Genomic DNA, 19,718 nt, shown 5'->3' on the forward strand with positions numbered 1-19,718 from the left:
CTATGAATTGGGAATGCTGACTGCACTCACCCAGGATGTGCTAAAGGTTAACATGATTAACAGAGGGAACACTCCGATCAGTCCCCTAACACAGAGCAGAACCTGGAGGAGCCGAAGCACGTTTGGATAAATGTGGATACTCGGGAGACTCGGATGGAGTCCTTAAATTGGAAGCAGATGGCCACTGAGCTGTGTTTCCTAAAAGAGCTTCCTCAATCATCATATGGGAGGGCTTACTGAAAGTTCTGATGATTGGTCACATCTTTCAAACTCCCACCAACAGGCAGGAGGAAGGAGCTTTTGAGAAACCACACCTCCCAAGCACTACAATCTGGCAGAACAGCTCCCCTGACCACCTCACTGACCCACCACTTCCAAACCCAAGTAGAACAGGAAAGTAAAAAGACCCTGGGCTGGGTTATAGCTCAGTGGTAGAGCACTCACCTAGCATGAGTGAGGCATTGGGTTCAATCCTCAGTACCACATTAAAAAAAAAAAGTAAAGATATTATATATCTACAGCTAAACAAAATTATTAAAAAACCTGACAGCTGATGTATCACTGTGATCCCAAACATGACCAGGGCTTTCCTGCACAACCAGGACGACTCCCGCAGAGGCACCCTGGCTCACTCCCCAGCCTGACCTTCAAGTTATCTGCTTCTAAATTAACAGGGTCTTATTTTTGCCATATCATCTACCAATATTCAAAGGAGAAGGGGGAAAAACAAACATTTGAAATACAGGAAAAAGGAGAAATTTCAAGAAAAACATGACTATTTCAGGACTCTCTTTCATGCATCTGTTATGGATGCTTGCTCAATATTCATCAAGCATCGCATTGATACACAGGCAAGTGACAAAGTGAGAAAGGCAGAACTTTTGACTGGAAAGCACAAGTCAGGCACACACCTCTAGCTGTGTGCTGGGTGGCGAGGGAATGTGCATGAGCCAGCACACCGGAGCAGACTTATGTCCTCTAAACTGGCCACCCCACTGGATACTGTGGCCCAAGCCTGTAATCCTAGGAACTCAGGAGACTCATGCAGGAGGATCATGAGTTCAAAGCCAGCCTCATCAACTTAGCAAGCCCTAAGCAACTCAGTAAGACCCTATCTCTAAATAAAATATAAAAAGGATGGGGATGTGGCTCAGGGGTTTACAGCCCCTGGATTCAGACCCCGAGACCAAAAAACAAACCACCCATCCCGCAGGCTATAGGTCATTTCTTTAGTTGAGCTGTAACCAGCATCAGTCATCCCACAGAGGCTAGGGCAGCCAAATTTAGCCACATGCACTGATTACAAACTGTTCCAAAGGCCAAGGTGAAAGGTGCATGTAAAAATCAGGGTTCTTAACCACTTAAGCATAGTTAAATCTAATGATTGTAGGCACTCCCAAATATGCACAGCCAATAGATGCCCCACTTACCACAGTAAGTGTAAATGTGGTTGGACTCCAGGAAGCGAACCTTCAGATTATGCAAAACTGCAGGCTCATGGAGATAGCTGAGGGCAGTGAGGTCGTTTTCTCCCACCAAGATATCCGGATTCCGTAAGAAGGGTAGCTGGTTGTTCTGGGCGTCAACTGGATATTCCCGAATCTAAAGAAACACAAGCAGTAGGCACAGAAAGACAGTTATAAAGCATTTAGCTGTATTCCAAGTCCTGTCTTGACTTGGATCACTGTTCTTCAGGGGAGCATAGGTAATAAATATTTTAAAGGTAAGCTTGTCCTGTGCCTATAATCCTGGCTACTCAGGAGGCTGAGATGGGGGGAAATCTCAAGTTTGAGGCCAGCTTGGGCAACTTAGTGAGACCCCATTTCAAGTATTTTTAAAAGGCTCAGTGGTACAGTGCTGACCTAACATGCGTTAACCACTGGTTTCAATTACCAATACAACAAAAAATAAATAAAACACAAAAGACAAACTGAACAAAATACCTGTAGCCCTGGTAGAAAATTTGTTGATTATTTACTTTCAGGATACCTTGAATTTTGAAGCATTTAGCTTGTGTTTATAGCACAGAAGACTAGGCACAAGAAATTTAGGGAGTTTAACCAGATTTAAGAGCATACTATCGCATCTTAAAGAATCAAACACTCCCAGTGTCTTTAATTCTAGTTGTCACAGGGCACTCATTTCCCCACCTAGAAGACCTTCCTTGATTGGTCACATTTATTGTGACATCCCTTAACTGTCTCTCAACCCACACTCTTTGTATTTGGATTATCTTGCAGCTCTGTCAAGGGCCTCAAGTTGCACCATGTGCCCATAGGTTGCTCCACAATCTAACTAGGGGCACCTCTAGGGCAACCATTTTGCTCTGACCTGAAGTACAGTAACAACTTGGGATATATGTGCGCAACCAGGGAGCAGGATTATGTATTTTAAGTCAAATCTGAAGTGTAACAAGTTAGCCTTGTATTCTTGTTTGGTGCAGTATTGGAACTACATACATGCTCAATGTTTGAGAAAAAAATTATAATTCTGTATTTATATAGAGAGATGTAATTTTTAAAAGATGGTAGTCCCATTTTTAAACATTTAAACATCAAGACCTAGATGCTGCTCACATTTTACGTGTTAGATGTCTCTTGGTGTTCTTGAGAATCATCTGGGGAGCTCGTGAAAACAATTTCCTGAGCCCATCTTAACATTTTGTGAATGCTCGAGTAGGGCCCAAAGATCTAAAATTTAACATCCCCAGTACTTTTGATATAGATAGCCTGTGGATACTATTGTTAAGAATCACTACTCTATATAAATGTTTTAGATAAATTCTATGAACAGACAATTTGTTAGGATAATAGCCAATTTTAAGAGAATATAAATATCAGCACTCCTTATGGCCCACTTTTAGAGGCCCTCATACTACCAACTCAAGGTACATTATGAAGTCACCAATTAAAGTCCTATGGTGATAGGTGCTAAATAAGTAGATGAATGAAATGACCAATCTAGAAGTAACTGCAAGCTATTTATGGAAAATCTGAACATGTTAAGATTGCAAATCAATGAGTAAAAGGAGTGAATGTGCTGGGGTAAACTATCTAGCCCTTTAAGAGAAAAGTTCCACTCTGGCTCAGACCAAAATAAAAATGGAACAAATTAAAGCCTAACAAGAAAAGTGAGCAAATATTTAGGTTTTGGCAAGAAGGACTTTTGAAGGATGATGCAAAAGCCAGAAGCATGTAGGAAAATATTCATAAATTCAACTACAACATAGGACTTTAAAATTTATCATAAAACACCATCTGCAAAGTCCAACTGGAGAAGGGAATGAACACATCAGAATTCATACTATTACCCAGTTTTTTAAAAAGCAAGTGCACTAACTGAAGTTGGGCACAGAAAACAAAATCACAAAATAAATGACATATGAAAAGCTGCTCACTGTGGCCAGTAACCAAAGAGATGCAAATAAAATAATTCAGCATTACTATTACCAGATAATCATACTTAAAAATGAGACACAGGATATGTGTGGCAACAGGAAGATGTCATGTGGATGTAGACTCATCCCACCTATCTGCAGGGTAGCAGGTACTCGGACTCTTGTCCTAACAAATTCATCTTATAAGTGATCTGATCTTTATAGTAGAGCTATAAAGAACGAAGGCGAAATGCGACGGACCCAGTTGGTCAGCTAGTTACCCAGAGTGTTATGCCAAGTTAAATAAATCATTTTCATAAAACGAAAGACAACAGTCTGTCTGGAATAATGTCCCCATAATATTATCTGGTTTTCTTCTCTTTACTGTGTCCTGTTCATTCTTTCCCTTTAATGTTAATTGAGGGCCCTTTCTGTGGAAAATTCCATTTAAGCTTTCTCTATACAGGAAACTAGTAAACTATCATGAAGATGCAGAAAAAAATTCCAGAAGGTGGGGAGGGAGAAAAATTGAGCTTTGAAGGTTGATTTTTAGTTCATTACAAATTTTGGAGTTGGTAGCAGTGTTACTGCGACTTCCATTACTGTTATTAAATACCTCAGATAGTCAACTTGTGAGGAACAAAGGCTTATTGTGGTTGTTTCAGTCCACATCTGCTGGACTCCGTTGCTTTTGGACTCAGGGTAATGTAGGACTTCATGGCAGAAGAGCCTGGTGGAGCAAGCTCCTCACCTCAGAGCCAGAAATCAGAGGAGCCGTCCAGTTCCCAGGACTTGGTTCAAGGGCACACCACGAAGACCCAACTTCCTCCCACTAGGGCCCCTACATCAGTGTTTCTCCCAACAGTACCATGGCTGGTGACAAAGCCTTTAGCACACAGGCCTTTATGGAACGTTTAGGATCCCAATTGTTAGTCACTTTCTTCATCTGCTTGGTTGGTGGCATCATTGGGACTCTGCTGGACCACACCCTCCCTGAGCCATTCTAAAGACATCCAGAGGGATGCTTTGCACCTTCCTGTACCCCTACCTCAAGCTGCAGCAACAGCTGCAGGTGGAACTGTGAGTCTGAAGGACACCTCAGCCCACATCTCTACATCCTGAGGCAGGAACGGCAGCTTCCCCAGAATGACTCCCCTCTCGAAGACTCCCTGCAAGCACGCAGATACAAAAGGGTATGCAATTTGGGGCAAACACATTCACAAATACACAAGTGATATTGGTTACAGTAGAATTGATCAGGAGCAAAAATGCCCAGAGCAGCAGAAAAGAGGGAGGAGCTGCCAGCTCAGCATTCCAAGCCACAGATTTCTGGGTGTATGTCCAGAGGGAAGTGGCTTAAGAACAAAGTGTTTTGTTGTTGAAGGGATCCGAATCGAACACTGCCACTTCACTGCTCATTGTGGAGTCAGAGATGCTTGCCGAGTATCTGACCACTGCAACCTGGGAGAGGAGCAAGGCCACAGAGACCTGTCACTCTCGTGTTCTACAAAAGCACAGGGGCAGCATGCCCGGAGCAGAGGTGCTGGCCCTTGCACTAGAAGCTGGGTGGAGACTCAGTACAGCTGCAAATACCTGTTTTTGTTTTTAATTTTTCAAACTATTTTTAATCAAAATGTCTGTAAGTATCAAAGAGATGAAGACTTACATTCCTGTCCAATCCCACAAATGTCAAGCAAAGCAGGCTTGGCTACACCAAGGCACAAGTGGAGGACATTCCTCTCTGTAAAGCTCATCTGCAGAACTCACAAGCAGTCAGGGTTTTGCACTAAGACGGACCATCAAGGTCACAAACTCAGGTGACTGCATCATTGTGGTGTGCCCATTTTAAGTCCTTTGGGTATACACCAAGGAATGGGATAACTGGGTCAAATGGTGGTTTCCGTTCCAAGTTTTTTCCATACTGCTTTCCAGTGGTTGCACCATGTGCAGTCCCATCAGCAATATAGGAGTATCTCTCCCACCATATCCTCACCAACCTTTATTTATAGCAGCTTAATTCACAATAACCAAGCTATGCAACCAACCTAGTTGCCCTGCAGTAGGTTAATGGATAAATGTGATATCTGTACCCAGTGGAATAACTCAACCAATAAGCATGAAATTTGGGGGGCTGGGGCTATAGCTCAGTGGCAGCATGCTTGCCTAGCATGTGTGAGGCACTGGTTTGAGTCTCAGCACCACATAACAAATTAATAAACAAAGTATTGTGTGGCCCTCTACAATTAAAAATATTTTTTAAAGATGAAACTGTCATTTGCCAATAAACAGATGGAACTAGAAACTATCATGCTAACTGAAATAAGAATCCACAAAAACCAAAGGCTAAATATTCTGTGATGTGGAAGTAACTCATAAGGGAGTGAGAGTGAAGAATAGAAGTTCACAGGATTAGACAAAGGGGAATGAAAGGAGAGGTATGGGATTAGGAAAGACAGTAAAATGAGTTAGATTTGACTTTGCTATGTTCATATATGAATACATGATCAGTGTAATCCAAATCATGCACAACCCCAAGAATGGGAAGTTATACTCCAGGTATGTATAATAGTATGTCAACATACTGCATGTGTATCTAAAAAGAATTTTTTTAATATTTTTTAGTTTTTTTTTAAATTTTTATGTGGTGCTGAGGATTGAACCTAGTGCCTCACACATGCCAGGCGAGTGCACTACCACTTGAGCCATATCCCCAGCCCCTCTAAAAAGAATTTTAAGAATGAAATTAGGATGTTATACACCATATATGTATGTCAAAATACACTGTCATGTATACCTAAAGATTTAAGGAAAAAAGTCAGGTGAAAACAATTTTAAAAGGAAATCATGGAGATAGGGGGAGAGTTTTTCCAACCACTAGAGGGCAGGGAGCTGCTTGTGAGGGAGGCGGGGCCAGGAGAGAGCTGACCTGCACAGGGCTCTACTACCAGCCAGGTGTCAGGACACCACAGGTCTCCAAGGTCAGCATCTGCTGACATATCAGATCCACTTTAGCAGCAGAATCCCAGGCGTAGGGCTAGCTCGCACTATCATAGCTCAGGGAGGAAAAGGTAGAGGCCCATCCTTATCCCCAATAGGTTACCATCTTACTGGCTATAATACAAAACATCCTGTATTATTTGCAAGATGGAACAAGCCTGTTTCGAGTCCACTATGTACAAAGCACCCAGAGTAGTAGAGTAGTTAAAGTCATCGGGAATAGAATGGTGGCTTCCAGGGACTGCAGTCAAGAATAGGGAGATTGGAAAGTTAGCCATTGAATGAGGACAGTTTGTTTTGCAAGATGAAAAGAGGTCTGGAGAAGGATCGTGGGATGGCTGCACAACATTGTGCATGTCCCTCAACTATACACTTAATGGTTAACATGGTAAGTTTTATGTTAAGTATGTTTTTATTATGGCAATCATGAAGGATCAGAAGTGGGGGAAATCATCTTGGAACAGTGAGCAGCCCAGATACCTTGAAAGTAGAGGGGACAGATTGGCAGTAAGGTTCTGCCCTAAGGCTAGAGTTAGGAAAACTTTCTTGCAGAGAATCAGATTTTAACTCTTCGCTTCAGCAATGAAAGAGACTTTGGCCTTCGGGGGTTAGGGGCAAAGACTGAGGTGGCTATTCCATCAGCTTGGTGTTAGAGAATGGTTCCAGCTTCAGAGGCGGGGCGTGCTTCAAATGTTCACCCAGTCATGCTGCTCTGGACTCCTTCTGGTGCACAGCACCTGGGTCACTCCCAATGACACCTAGAGCCAGTTAGGGCAGCCCATGAATAACCTGGACAGACTCAGACACTCAGAGCCCATTATTTCTGGAGCACTACTTATTTTCAGCCCCAGGCTTCCTGTCAATTCCACACTGACCAGCCTCAAAGCCAGAGAGGGAAGAGATGGACCCTGGACAGCTGCCAAGATTAGTCATGCAGGGCCAAATCCAAGTGCAGCAGAGAGGCAAGCATCTGCTCTGTTTTAGCAACACAGCAGATCATTCCTCACTACCTCCGTACAACTTTTAAAAACACCCACCCACTTGAAAACATCAACTGAAATGAAATCTGTTAGAGTAGAAAACACTATTCATGTGGGTGGACTCATTTTGTTTCAGGCAGAGGGTGGGAAGTCTTTCCAACATGGTAAACAGGATTCCATCTGCTGGGAGTTGATTCTCACCTGAAAAACTTGGAGGCGGCTAGCAAAGCCTGCCTGTCAGCAAGAGCAAGGTGTGGGTGGGGGACCTTGGTGTTGGTACTTCCTAACCAACTCACTGTTCTGCCCTAGTTTTACTAAGTAACACACCCAATTATATTAACACAAAACAGCAGTAGGAAAATGTTCAAGATGGGGCACTGTTCAATGGGCAGGTTCATCACCAACCATCTAGAAAGATGGGCAAGACCGAAGAGCTTGAAAGAGTGACAAACAGCAACAGTAAATAACGCAGGCTTCAGGACATGGTTCAGACTTTCTAATGCTGTTGGAGTTTAGAGAGGCACTGATCACACCAATCCAAACCTTGCCTACAAGCAATGCCCACCCTGCAGCCCAAGGAATCCACCCCAGAAAGCAAAGGTGCAGGGAGAGTCGAGATTGTTAACAATCGGTTTCTCTCCTGGTCCCCGCCGTTGTACACGCTGCATGAACTACTGCCTCTATCCTCAGTCTGACGCTACCTGTCCCCTTTTCCCACCGGGTCCTAGAGGCACTGACTTCCTTTCCTTCCCTTGCACACATCCAAAATGAACTTAGTTCTTAGGAATTTGGCACACCCCACTGCTCTGTGACACACTCTCCTCCGAGCCTGCACACCCCAACTCTCCAGTGGCTCCTTCTGCAGTCCTCAAGAAGCTGGACCTCTGAGCACCTTCACCCCAGCTGGCTAAGCCTCCCTCCCATACCTCCCTCCCGTATCTACTGCATTTCTGTCTCACCGCTATTGCTTGTTCACCGTCACCTGCAGCACTGCGATCCCCAAAATGTGGGGTCACAACTGTCCCCCATGCACCTGCCTGGCCCCAGTGCTCATTCTGAGCACTAGTATGTGTGGAATGCACGAATCAGAGGTAGCCAATGGCTCCTGGAAAAGGAGACTGAATGGAAGCTTTCAGGAGGAGAGTTTTAGAGTTAATACCTCCATCTCCTTTTGATGAGGGCAACCTGAAAGTTAATCAAAACAATGCATCCAACACATATGGAGACCCTTCCTGCCAGGCACTACCCTGGAGTGTACCTGTTACATCTTACCCCATGTTATTCTCAGAACTAGCTCTAGACAAACCATCATCCTGTTCTCCAGGGAGAACAATAGGCACAGAACTGCTAACATGTCCAGGATCACAAAGCCAGCGATGGCTGAGGCTGAATCCACCCAGGCAGACTGCACTGCAACCCACACTCCTGCCACCTTACCTGCAACAGCCCTCGTGATAGTCCTCTTCCCTCTCCTCCCCACAGAGAGGCCTCCATTGCCCTCACTCCACTTAAGATGCTTGCCTCAGCCACAAGTGCTCATAGCTATTAACCCCAATGGGCACTTATGTGACACGCCCAGGGCAGCCTCGGGGTTAGGACTTTGAGATGCATTGCCATGGACAAGAAGACTCCAAGGACTCAGAAGTTCCAATGGCCAGGAGAAAGCCAAGCCCCCAAGGTACCACCAAGTCCTGATCAGCACAGGCCTTGGCTTCCCACAGCCAGCGCCAGGACTTACAGTCTCATCTTCCAGTTTGAGTTGGAGGCTCTTCTCACCCTCTTTGTAGTCCTTGGTTAATTCAGCCGAGCGCCACACTTCATCCGGGTCAGGGATCCAGACCCTTGTGTACTGAAAGATGAGAGGGGAAAAAGTTCAGATACAAGGTGAAGTATGCAGGGTCCTAAACATGTGTCATTACCTAGGAGGGTCCACTACTTCTAAAGCCATCTATCATTCATTTCTGATATCACAAAGAAATCCACAGAATGGATATTACAAAGAAATCCACAAGTTCCCATTTGGGAAACCTCGCTGATATTCTGCATTCAGGGATAAAGCCACTTTCCCGAACAACAGGTCAACCAAAACACGCTTCAGCATCCCAAGTTGCCACTTTGTGGCTTATACAATGCAAAAATCAAACATGCCCCCAAATCCTCATTCAACCTACCCCAGACACTATCCTAACCTTGTTTAACCTGGCCAACCCCTGGCAGGAGGACAGCACGGCCCTTCCAGCCAAGTGGTGACACCTGGAGCAAACTCCAGCAACTTGCCCAATGAGTCTCAACTTGGCATTCTCAGCCCCGGCTGCTCATAGAATCACCCGGCTTCATATCAATGTTTATAGAAGCACAATTCACAGTAGGTAAATGGTGCAATCAACCCAGATGCCCTTCAGTAGGTGAATGGATAGGGAGACTGGTACACACAATGGAATATTACTCAGCAATGAGAATAAAATCATGGTATTTGCAGGTAAATGGATGGAGTTGGAGACTAATGCTAAGTGAAGTAAGCCAATCCCAACAAACTAAAGGCTGAATGTTTTCTGACAATGAGGATACTGACTCATAATGGGGATGGGGGCGGAGGGGAGCATGGGAGGAATAGATGAACTCTAGATAGAGCAAAGGGGAGGGAGAAGAAGGGTGGGGGGTTAGGGGGTAGCAAAGACAAAGGGTAATGATGTCCGATTCCAAAGTACAGATATGAAGACATGTATGGTGTGACTACTTTGGGTACAACCAGAGAAGAACTGTGAAGAATTGTGCTCTGTAAGCGTAATATGAATTGAATTGCATCATATGTAACAAATTAAAATAAATAAGTCACCTGGCTTCAAGAACATGAGTCCTGGTCCAGCCAATTCACCAGGAGTGACAAAAGCTCCCGAGAGCACCCCATGTTGCACTAAATGGTAGCATCTTGATCTACTGGTGTCACCCCTCGCCCCACCCTCCACACAGCTGCCAGACTGATTCAAGTTCTCTTCTCACAGGTAAGCACTTTCCATGGGGTGTCTTTGCTTCAGAAGCTGTGTACATAGAGACATAGTTTTCTTGCCACAAAATATTCTTAGAAAACTGGAAACAAGTGGCTCTTAACTAGCAGGTCAGCCAGAACGTGTGCTTGGGTCAGCACAGTCCATACCTCACTAGTGGAGTGACAACTCCAAGCCCTGTGGCCAGGCAGCTGCCCGCCTCCTCCCAACCACTGCAAGATTATTTTTCTCCAGGTCGTCACTGGGCTTTTTAAGAATAAGACCCTGACCCCTACTAAATTTCTATTTCATTACTAAGCAGGAAAGTCCTACAGTAATAGAATCAAACTTATCCATGAGAAAGCAAACATCCACCAGTTTTCATGCTTCACATCGCAATTCAGGTAGGGAGCCAAAATCATTCATTTTGTTACAACAAAGAAATCCACAGAATGTTTACTTTCGCCCTGCCTCCTGAGCCTGCCTTGTAAGACAATATTATTCTATCTTTATAGAAAGATAACATTTTGAAACAAAGATCTGTATAGTTATAGTACCCAAGAGCTTCTGAGTATTAAGAATCTTCAAGGTAAACTTTGAGCATTTTCCAACCTTACCTGTGAACATCCCTTCTCCATTGTCGGAGGCCACCATCCACCCAACAGCTATGACCTGCAAGATCCTATCCCTAAGCTTTAGATGAGTGGTCCTATTCCTCAGCCTCAGTACAGTTCTCTAGTCACTATGCTGAGGTATACTCCTGGGACTTCCCCTCCAGTCAGCACATCCAAGAAATTTTACCTGAAACAGCCTCAGTGTAATTGGTGTCCCAATGGCTCAAGACAGGGAAACAACTAAGAAGAATAAAAGCAATCCCAACAGGAAGCAAATGGATGTACTGAGGCCGGGGGCTCAGCCCAGCTCAGCTGGGAACTTGTGTGCCACACTCTCACTGCATAAGTGATCTTAGCCAGACGGGAATAAGTCACTCCTGACTCCCTCTGTTAAGTTCTCACCCTGGGAGAGTTCAATCATCTTTATACTTACATAAAAATGTCTTTCAGTAGACCAAAAGCCATGGGTAGGTAGAAAGTTTCTGAATTTCCCACACCCACAGAACTAATCAACACCAGGTCCCACTAAGGGGGACTGTAGTGCTACTTTATTTAGCTCTCTGCTCCATGCAAGGACCTCAGTCAGCATCACTACCACCTGGGAGCATGTTGGAAGTGCAGGACCTCGGCTTCCACCTAGACCCACCACCCGGCCACTCAGAAAGGTGTGCTGACCTCCATCAGAACTCGCATGCCTGTACTCGGGTCTGCTCCTGCAGCACCAGCTCACTTCCCTTTGTAAAAGGGTCAGCAAACTATCTGCAGGCCAAATCTGGCACCAGGTCTACTTTTGTATAGTACATGAATTAAACTTTAGAACTTTTAAATGGTTGAAAAAAATTAAGAGATCAATGTTCACATAATGTGGAAAAAAAATTAAGTCAAACTTTGTCATCTATAAAGTAAAACTGGAATACATCCATAACCATTTATGCATTATCCTTGGCTACTTTAAGACTTTAATGATACTGTTCAAAACATTCCTATGTCTCACAGCCTAGTAGACTCTCTACCTGGCCCTTCACAGAAAGGTTGCCGACTTCTATCCTTATTCTTGCTGGTTTAGGGCCAGGATCCTTTCCTCCCCTGTTCAGAGAGTCCAGCACCAGCACCATCCCCAGAGCCAGCTCCCCAGTGAGTTGACACAGTATGGCCCTCTCCGATTAGCTGTATCTGATTTTGCCATCATTTGTCCTCACATCAGTCTCACATAATTACTGTGAAATTTCAGGCATACTATTGACCATCTTTGCATCCTTGAGATCTAGCACCTCCTTAGCATAGAGGTGATGCTCACTACACATTCACTGAGCACAGGACATCAACAGAATGTGTGCCCTTATTGGACACTTAGTTTATACAGAAATACATTGTGGTAAGCACCATGTAATCAAAGTACAAACATGGAAATGCATCCCCTAATTTCAGAACGTATCATCTACTTGGGTCAATAATTCACATAAAAATATACTCTAATAGGGTGTCATGAACAATTCTGGAGAAGAGCAGTGGCTACTTAATAGAGGGAGAGAGCATAAGCAACAAGGTAATGCCAACTTAAAGTTGGATGCCCACATGCCCTCTAACTTTTACAAGGATGTAGGATACACAGAGCTGATCAAGCCAGTTTTAGATTCAAAGCTAGTCCCCACTTGGCACCTGGAAGTGTGTGGATGTTGTCATACATGTCTAGCTCCACAGTAACACATGTGGGCATGCATTACAGTAACAGGTGCTCGCTGTTAAAATAGAGCATCTACATCAGTCTGGTTTGAGGGTGCAGGATGGCTGGCCTCCCCTCTGCTTCCTCCTCATTTTTACCCTCCTCCATAGATTCTCAGTCTCAGGCTCTTATGAATTACTGAGCAAGACTATTTATCCAATGTCACATTTACCACACATGATGAGCAACTTACAGGACAGCTAAGGATGGTTTAACAATCAAATTTTTCATATTGGCTTTGCAAACAACGTTCAACCACTTGGTCACCCCCAGGTTGTCTCACCTTGAGCAAGACGCATGGCCCCTGCAATCCAGCCCCAAGTGGTAGAGGGTCAGTGCATAATAAATGGCCAAGGAAACAAACTAGGAGGGAAAGAGGCCAGTGTGCAACTGTGATGGCTTCAGGAAGGAAGACAGATGAGTTCTGAGCTTCCAAAAGGATTTGCTGAGAGCCATAGCCAAGTCAGAATGATGCATGGCATTTTTGCCAGAATGGAATGGTTGAGAGGTGATGCCAGCAAGCCATTGAGATGATAATGGTTATGTTAAGCTGTGTATTCAATTGCATATTAGACCCCTGCTGTCCGCCTAGGGCTGCTACTTTGGAGTTCTCCCGGGGATTCCCGAGAGTTCCCATTGATTGAGGAAGTGATTTCCGGTTGGTGTGTGGTGTGTCCCGGGAGAAGGCCGCGTGGGTGGCGCTGGCGGAAAAGCCGCGAGTGCAGTGCCGGTGAGAGTTGAAATAAAGTAGTTGCTGTTTGAACCTACAAGGCTTTGTGGCGGCTCGGTTATTCATGCCCAGCCAGACTGCGGCAAGGATTTGGAAGGGGGTGGGTTTCCTCTGGGGTGATGAGATGCCCAGGCCTACAGATGTGGTGGCCCGTGCAGCACTGAGCATACCAAGGACCACCGAATTGTTTACTGTAAGATCAGTTGTTTTTACCTTCTGCAAATTTCCCCCACAGTTGTGGTCACTGTGCTGGAGTCTCATCATCTGCGATGTAGCAGTAGGTCAATATATTTCCACAGAAGGCTACCATCCTTAACATATGGATATTCTTTACAACAAAGGTTCTGAGTTGCCCCTCAATAGCTTTTCACCTCCAAGGAATTCCTCCTGCCCATGACTCTCCCCTCGACCAGCCTTACTCCATGGCAGCACACTGTTGAGAAGGCAAATCTCCCCACATAACCCAATTACAATGCCATACGATTTGTTGCTCTTAACAATGCTAAGTTCTACCATATCCAAATCAAAATAGCAAGCCTGACCTCATCACCAAAGAGACAGTTGCGATTTTGGAAAGAGCCCAATATTTTGGCTACAGAAGGCAGATATGTACATCAGATACATTAGGACTGAACTGTTCTCCAGACCCGTAATTCATTTCTCTGCAGAGTTAGCTGGAGCCAGTGGCTTCCTGTGACAAAAGCTCAAACTGTACCCGAGAATCACCTGGGGAACTTTCATCAATTCCCAAGCCAGGCGACACCCCATGCATCAGGCTCTGAGGGCAGGAACCCAGCAGTGTTTTTAAAGCTTCCCGTGAGTCTCCTGTGCAAGCAAATTAAGAACTAGTAGTGCACGTGGAGTGGCTGATTTGAAGGGTTACCGCAGCCCATTATGTGCCCATCAGCTTGTGGATTCTTTTCAGGAGCTAGAGCACTCCTAAGAGCCCCATTAAAGTGTACATAGTGTCCAAAAGAGCACCTCACTGACCCATTTATACGAACTTTCACACAGTCCAGCACTGGTTTTGTATGTGGGCTCCACGGTCAGAACTCCTTTGGTGAGAATCCTAATCACTTACTAGCTTAAGTTGATGCACAGTCTCAGCCTCAGTTTCCTCAGTTAAACAACAGACTAAAAATTATACCAACCTTATGATGTGTTCTCAGAATTGAGCCCATAGTACAGTGTACATCAGGTGATGATGGTACGTGTTGTACTGTCCAGAAAGCAGGAGGCTGATGGGACTGGGATTAGAAGATGAGCCCCAGGTGTTCCACAGTACTGGAATTCTTTTGATATCCTGCAGGTCGTAGTGCTTAGGTAGCTACGTCTATCAAATTCAACAGCTGGATTTAGCCCTCATTGCAGAAACTAAGAAGTTGTTCAATGCTGGCTGGCACATAAGAATTATCTGCAGATCTTTAAAACACAGAAGCACCTACACCAGGTCCCACATTTCAACAATTGAGAGATCAAATCTCTGGGAGTAGAATCAGGGCACTCTATTTCAACTTAAACAAAACCTTCCAAGTGATCAATGTGCTGTTCTAATTAAAACCACTATTTCCGGTGAAACTTAGAGCCAAGGTGGAACTTGGGGGAAAATACAGGCATCTGAAACATTCACACTCTGGAATTGTCCATGCCGCCTCCATAACCTTACACCAACACAAGTAAAATTGAAAGGAATAAAATATTTGACGTAACTAAAACCAAGTTAAGATGAACTGAGTCATCAACCCTATTTTATGGAGAAACCTGAGGGTTAAGAGTACTAACCAAGTTGCCAAGAGTAAAGTCTACCAGAACTGGAGGGAGAGGTGGACATCAGTCCAAGTCTCCCACTGTCTACCCCTCCTGAGAAATATTAACCATTCTGCCGAGTATGTGTTTTATATAGGCAAAGTGTCATGTGAATATGCATAAAAAATTACAAATGCCCATTAGCAATGGCACACTTGGGTAAGCCAGCAGGTATGTTCAGTACTAAGCGTGAGTCAGACTAAACAATTGGGTGCAATGAAACCTGGGCGTGAAGCAAGGCAATATGGACAGAGTTCCCCAGGAAGGGACAAGACCCTAACTTGGTGGCTAACCATATCTGCCTGTACATTCCTCCCTGTTCTTAGGGGGCTTGCTGGGCTTCTACCAAAGGAGACAGAGAAGACAGATGAGCCGGGTGTAAGGTGTTCATCCCAACACTTGTTAGCAGGTGAGGTTCTATGCTTCTGAAGCTCAACTTCCTTATCTGGAGAGTGGGGGCAAGTGTCTTCTGTACCAGAGTTATTAGGAGCAAATAATGCAAATACAGCATTTAGCAGTATTTTGTGATCAGTAGTTATTGCCAGCTGGTAGGACCTTCAGCCCCGGGAATAATATGTGAAGAACTCCCTCTAGGAGGGTGCAGATACAAACAGATAGTCAACAGAGCCACATGCAAAGTGTCATGGGAACATGCACGCCCTATGCTTCCAAGGCACTCCCAAGTTACTTAACTCCTCCTCCAGCAAGCCAAGGTTCTTAGGGTCCCCTGTTCATTCATTCTCATTAAAAGCTGACAGAACTTACTAATACCTACCCTTTTCCCTGGATGTTCTTCACTGGTAAGCCCCTATAATTTAGAGCCAGAGGAATTCTATGCTGTTTGTCCATAGCCCACCAACTAACAGAAAACTCATGCACGATTCCTAAGCCAATCACGGGGAGCCCTGAGGCCCAAGACAGATCACTCCTGATCTTGCTCCATGTTCTTTCATGAATGTGAACCACACTAACATTACAACAGCAAAAAGCTTCTCAACACCCTTGGGGTAAAGGGGATGGGAGAGAAAAAAGTTTCATTCCAATGTGTTAACTATGTAGTTAAACAGCAAGATTATAAAATCTAGTACTTCCTCTCCAGATATCAGAAGGAAAATCCATCTACATGTATCCAGAACTACTAGTCGTATTTTTGGTATGTGCCCTTACATGCTTATGAAATCATTCTCAAACCATGCCATGAGAAAAATCTCACTTATCTGATATCATTGTCACATTTTTCTATCTTCATCTGCATCTTATGTCTGTATTTGAAAACAAAGAACTGATTCTCCTATGACAAAATCTCCCAAATACTCACTGAGCACCTCCACACGACAGGTGTCATATGGGATGCTGGAGAACAGTGAAGCAAAGACATTTCCCTATCTTTAAGGGCCTCAGCCACATTACACAACTCATCCACTGCAGCAGTATTAACTGCTTCAACAGCACTGACGTTCTAACCTAGTCTGGGTCAGCAGGGTTGCTGAAGAGGTAAGGTTCAAGCTAAGCCCTAGATGGATAAGGAGCTGCCTGGGAAAGGTAGGGAGAAAGGGGGCTTTTAGGCTAAAAAAATACCTGTGTGACAAGCCTGGGGCAGGAAGGAGAAGGGCTCACCAAGGAACTGAAAGGCAGCCAGTGTTGGGGGTACATAGAACAGGAGGGGAAAGGGCTCAAAACCAAACTGAGCAGTTCAGGGGCCAGATCTAGTAGGTTCTTGTGAGGGATCACATTAGATTTTTGGACCTGGTCCAACTGCATAATTAATAGACCCATATTTACAGATTATGTGTATGGAAAAAGAACGCTCAGTACAATAGTATAGGATCCCTTTGTACTCAAGTAAGAAAACCAAGGATATCATTTCTCACCTTACTCTCAAACTGCCTTTAGAAAGGCGTTTTCCTATTTGGTACTTTATCACTCCAAAATGCTCAACTTCCATTCCCTCCACACTTTAGAATGATACCTATACAGCTTTTGAATCCTCCTTTATTCAGTTGAGGATGAAATAAGACAAATAAGTCTCCCAACTTGTTTCCAGTGACTTCTACAATGCCGAGCTCGGTCAGAATTCCAAAAATTTAACACCAAGAATGAGGAGGAAACCTTCAGCCCGTGTACACTGGTGAGAGGCTCAGTAACTGCATCCGAAACCCTCGGGCCTCCAGGGAAGGGAAAAATGCTCCAGAACGAACACACATGTGCCTCGAGTTGCAACCATGAACTGGTTGTGACTTTAGAGCTAGGAATTTAAATGGGCATTTTCTGTGTGACAACTGCCCAAGAACCTTAAAAAGATGCCCCCGATCTCCATGGTGATTGTGAGAGGAATTACTAAACAAGCATTATCAATAATGCAGCCTGCCTCCTGGAACTCATTCTCCAGAGAGTTCTACCCAGTGCTGACATACAGAGCAGCTGGGTAGCTAGACTTCCTAGGATGACCACAACTACCTCAAACTCCTCCATGTTAAGTGCAAGGGCTTCAGAGAGACATACTTTCACAGTTAAATGTTCCCTCCCATCCAGCTGAAAATGGGTTTGCAGCTTTAAAGACTGCCGATTTGATCCTTCATAGTCCTAACAAAAAGACTCAGTTTAGAGAAAGCGTGAAGACAGTTGAGGTTATTATACAACAAACTGCATTTATTCTCTAATGGATTGGGGGAGGAGACTAGAATTATTCACTGAGGACAAAGTGACTCATCTTAAAACTTTTCCAGAAAAAAAAAAAAAAAATCACAGTAACCGCACCACCACCCCCCCCCCCCCACACACACACACACTGGAGAAGCTAAGAAGTAAATGAAGGGACCAATGGATTTTCCGGTTCTGTGTGCACACAATGAGCTACTGCTGGGCCCAATTATAGTTCCCACAGCGGAAGTCTGCCTGCTGCCTTCCTTCAGCTCACCTGAGCACTAACACCCAGTCGGCTGAGCAGTGCTGCTCTTAGAGGCTGTTGTCCAGGGTGCAAGCTACACTGCCACTAGTGGGAACGGAGACCCATGGGGACAGGCACCAAAGCAGCCTTCTGGTCTTATGGGCGCTCTTCTCCTTACCACATACACCACAGAAGTTCATGTATAAACTTTTAGGCTTCAAGCATTTTAAATCCAGAAGCCCAAACTCTGGGGCAGCATGAATAAGTCCTACTCCAACAAAAACTCTCCCTGCTACGTAGATGCCTCACGCACGGGACACCCATGAGCTTGTGGTGAATGTATTAGTAGATTAATGGAGACTACTGCAGTAGGTGGGTATCCCTATTAAGCCCACATCCCAGGACTTAAAATAGTTGAACACATCGGCTGTTGCATTTTTCTTCTGGACACAACCCGAGTAACAACCGTATTCTCTCCAGTTCCACGTAAGGGTTACAATATAGCTCTTCCATTCCCCCAGGTTCCAGGACCTTCCTGGAGTTCCAGAACACACAGATCAGAGCTTGGGTAAATACCACACAGAACTGACCTAGACTCCAACTAAGCGATCCACAGTCCTCACCTTAAATAACAGAAAACATACAAAAGAGAAAAATAAAAGCAATCACCATGGTTCTGGACACAAGGATGAGCCACATTTCTCTCCAGAATGTGAAGCTGAAAATGTCAAGCAAACAGCAATCGTGTCTTGGTGTGGCAGAAGTGTGGGTCTGGTACTCAGGTTACCAAGGCATCCCGGGCTCCCTCAGCATCCAAATTGCAGAACTTCCTTGGATACATCCTTCACATTCTCTCAGCATGAGCTATCCCAATCAGTAGGTTGAACAGAACACTGTAGGCACATTTATCATTCACTACCCAATCACCTTCCTGTTCCCAAGTAAGAGTTGTTCATGGTAGAATCTTAGTATCTACCTCGAAAACACCCATGAAAAGGCTAAGGTTTATGGCTCAGTGGAGATCCTTAGTTCAGTGGTTTTCGGGGAAATGTGGTTGCATCGTTTTTTAACCAGTGAGTGTCCCCAGAGAAGCAGGTCCTAGCTTAAGAGAAGGCTACTCTCTGGAGTCCACGAAGTATCCTAAGAACTCGTAGGAAATGGAAAAAAAAAAAAAGATTCCCGATTAAAAATAACCACTGCATGTTTACAGTAGACCACTTATTGGCCATCCCTTGTCCTGAGGTACCCACCCTCTGGTGGTGTTTAACACACTACTTTCATATTTTGGTTAATTCTCTGGAGTCTGTTTTCACTGCCGACTTAAGGATAGAGAGCAGCACCATGTTGTGACCATCACAACTCAGCCTTGATGTCAATCATCAAAACACCAGCACACATTTCCCTCTCACATTCAAGAACTAAGTGGGGTGGGTGGGTGCAGGGCTACTGTTGTCAGGAGGGTAGGCTTGATGATGCACAGGACAATCCCCACAGAAAGCTATCTGGCCCATTAGTATCAATCCCCAAGTTGAGAAACTTTAGATCTTTAAAAAAAAAACAAAACCCACAAACATCGTTGTTCACAGTTGCCATTCCTTTACTTCAGTTGACCCCTTACGAG

General features: G+C 44.6%; 1 protein-coding gene across 1 annotated transcript in view; it reads right to left on the reverse strand.

Moving 5' to 3' along the window:
- The window catches only part of MYO5B (myosin VB), a 312,767-nt gene that overhangs the window by 188,416 nt on the left and 104,633 nt on the right, over positions 1-19,718 (reverse strand). Inside the window, exons 2-3 of the mRNA XM_081262970.1 lie at positions 9,092-9,202; positions 1,431-1,602 (exon numbers count right to left, since the gene is read on the reverse strand). Coding sequence (XP_081119096.1) covers positions 1,431-1,602; positions 9,092-9,202 — 283 coding nt within the window. The remainder of the gene's footprint in view (positions 1-1,430; positions 1,603-9,091; positions 9,203-19,718) is intronic.

The sequence above is a fragment of the Spermophilus citellus genome (genome assembly GCF_964194105.1).
Source record: "Spermophilus citellus genome assembly, chromosome: 12".
Lineage (NCBI taxonomy): Eukaryota > Metazoa > Chordata > Mammalia > Rodentia > Sciuridae > Spermophilus > Spermophilus citellus.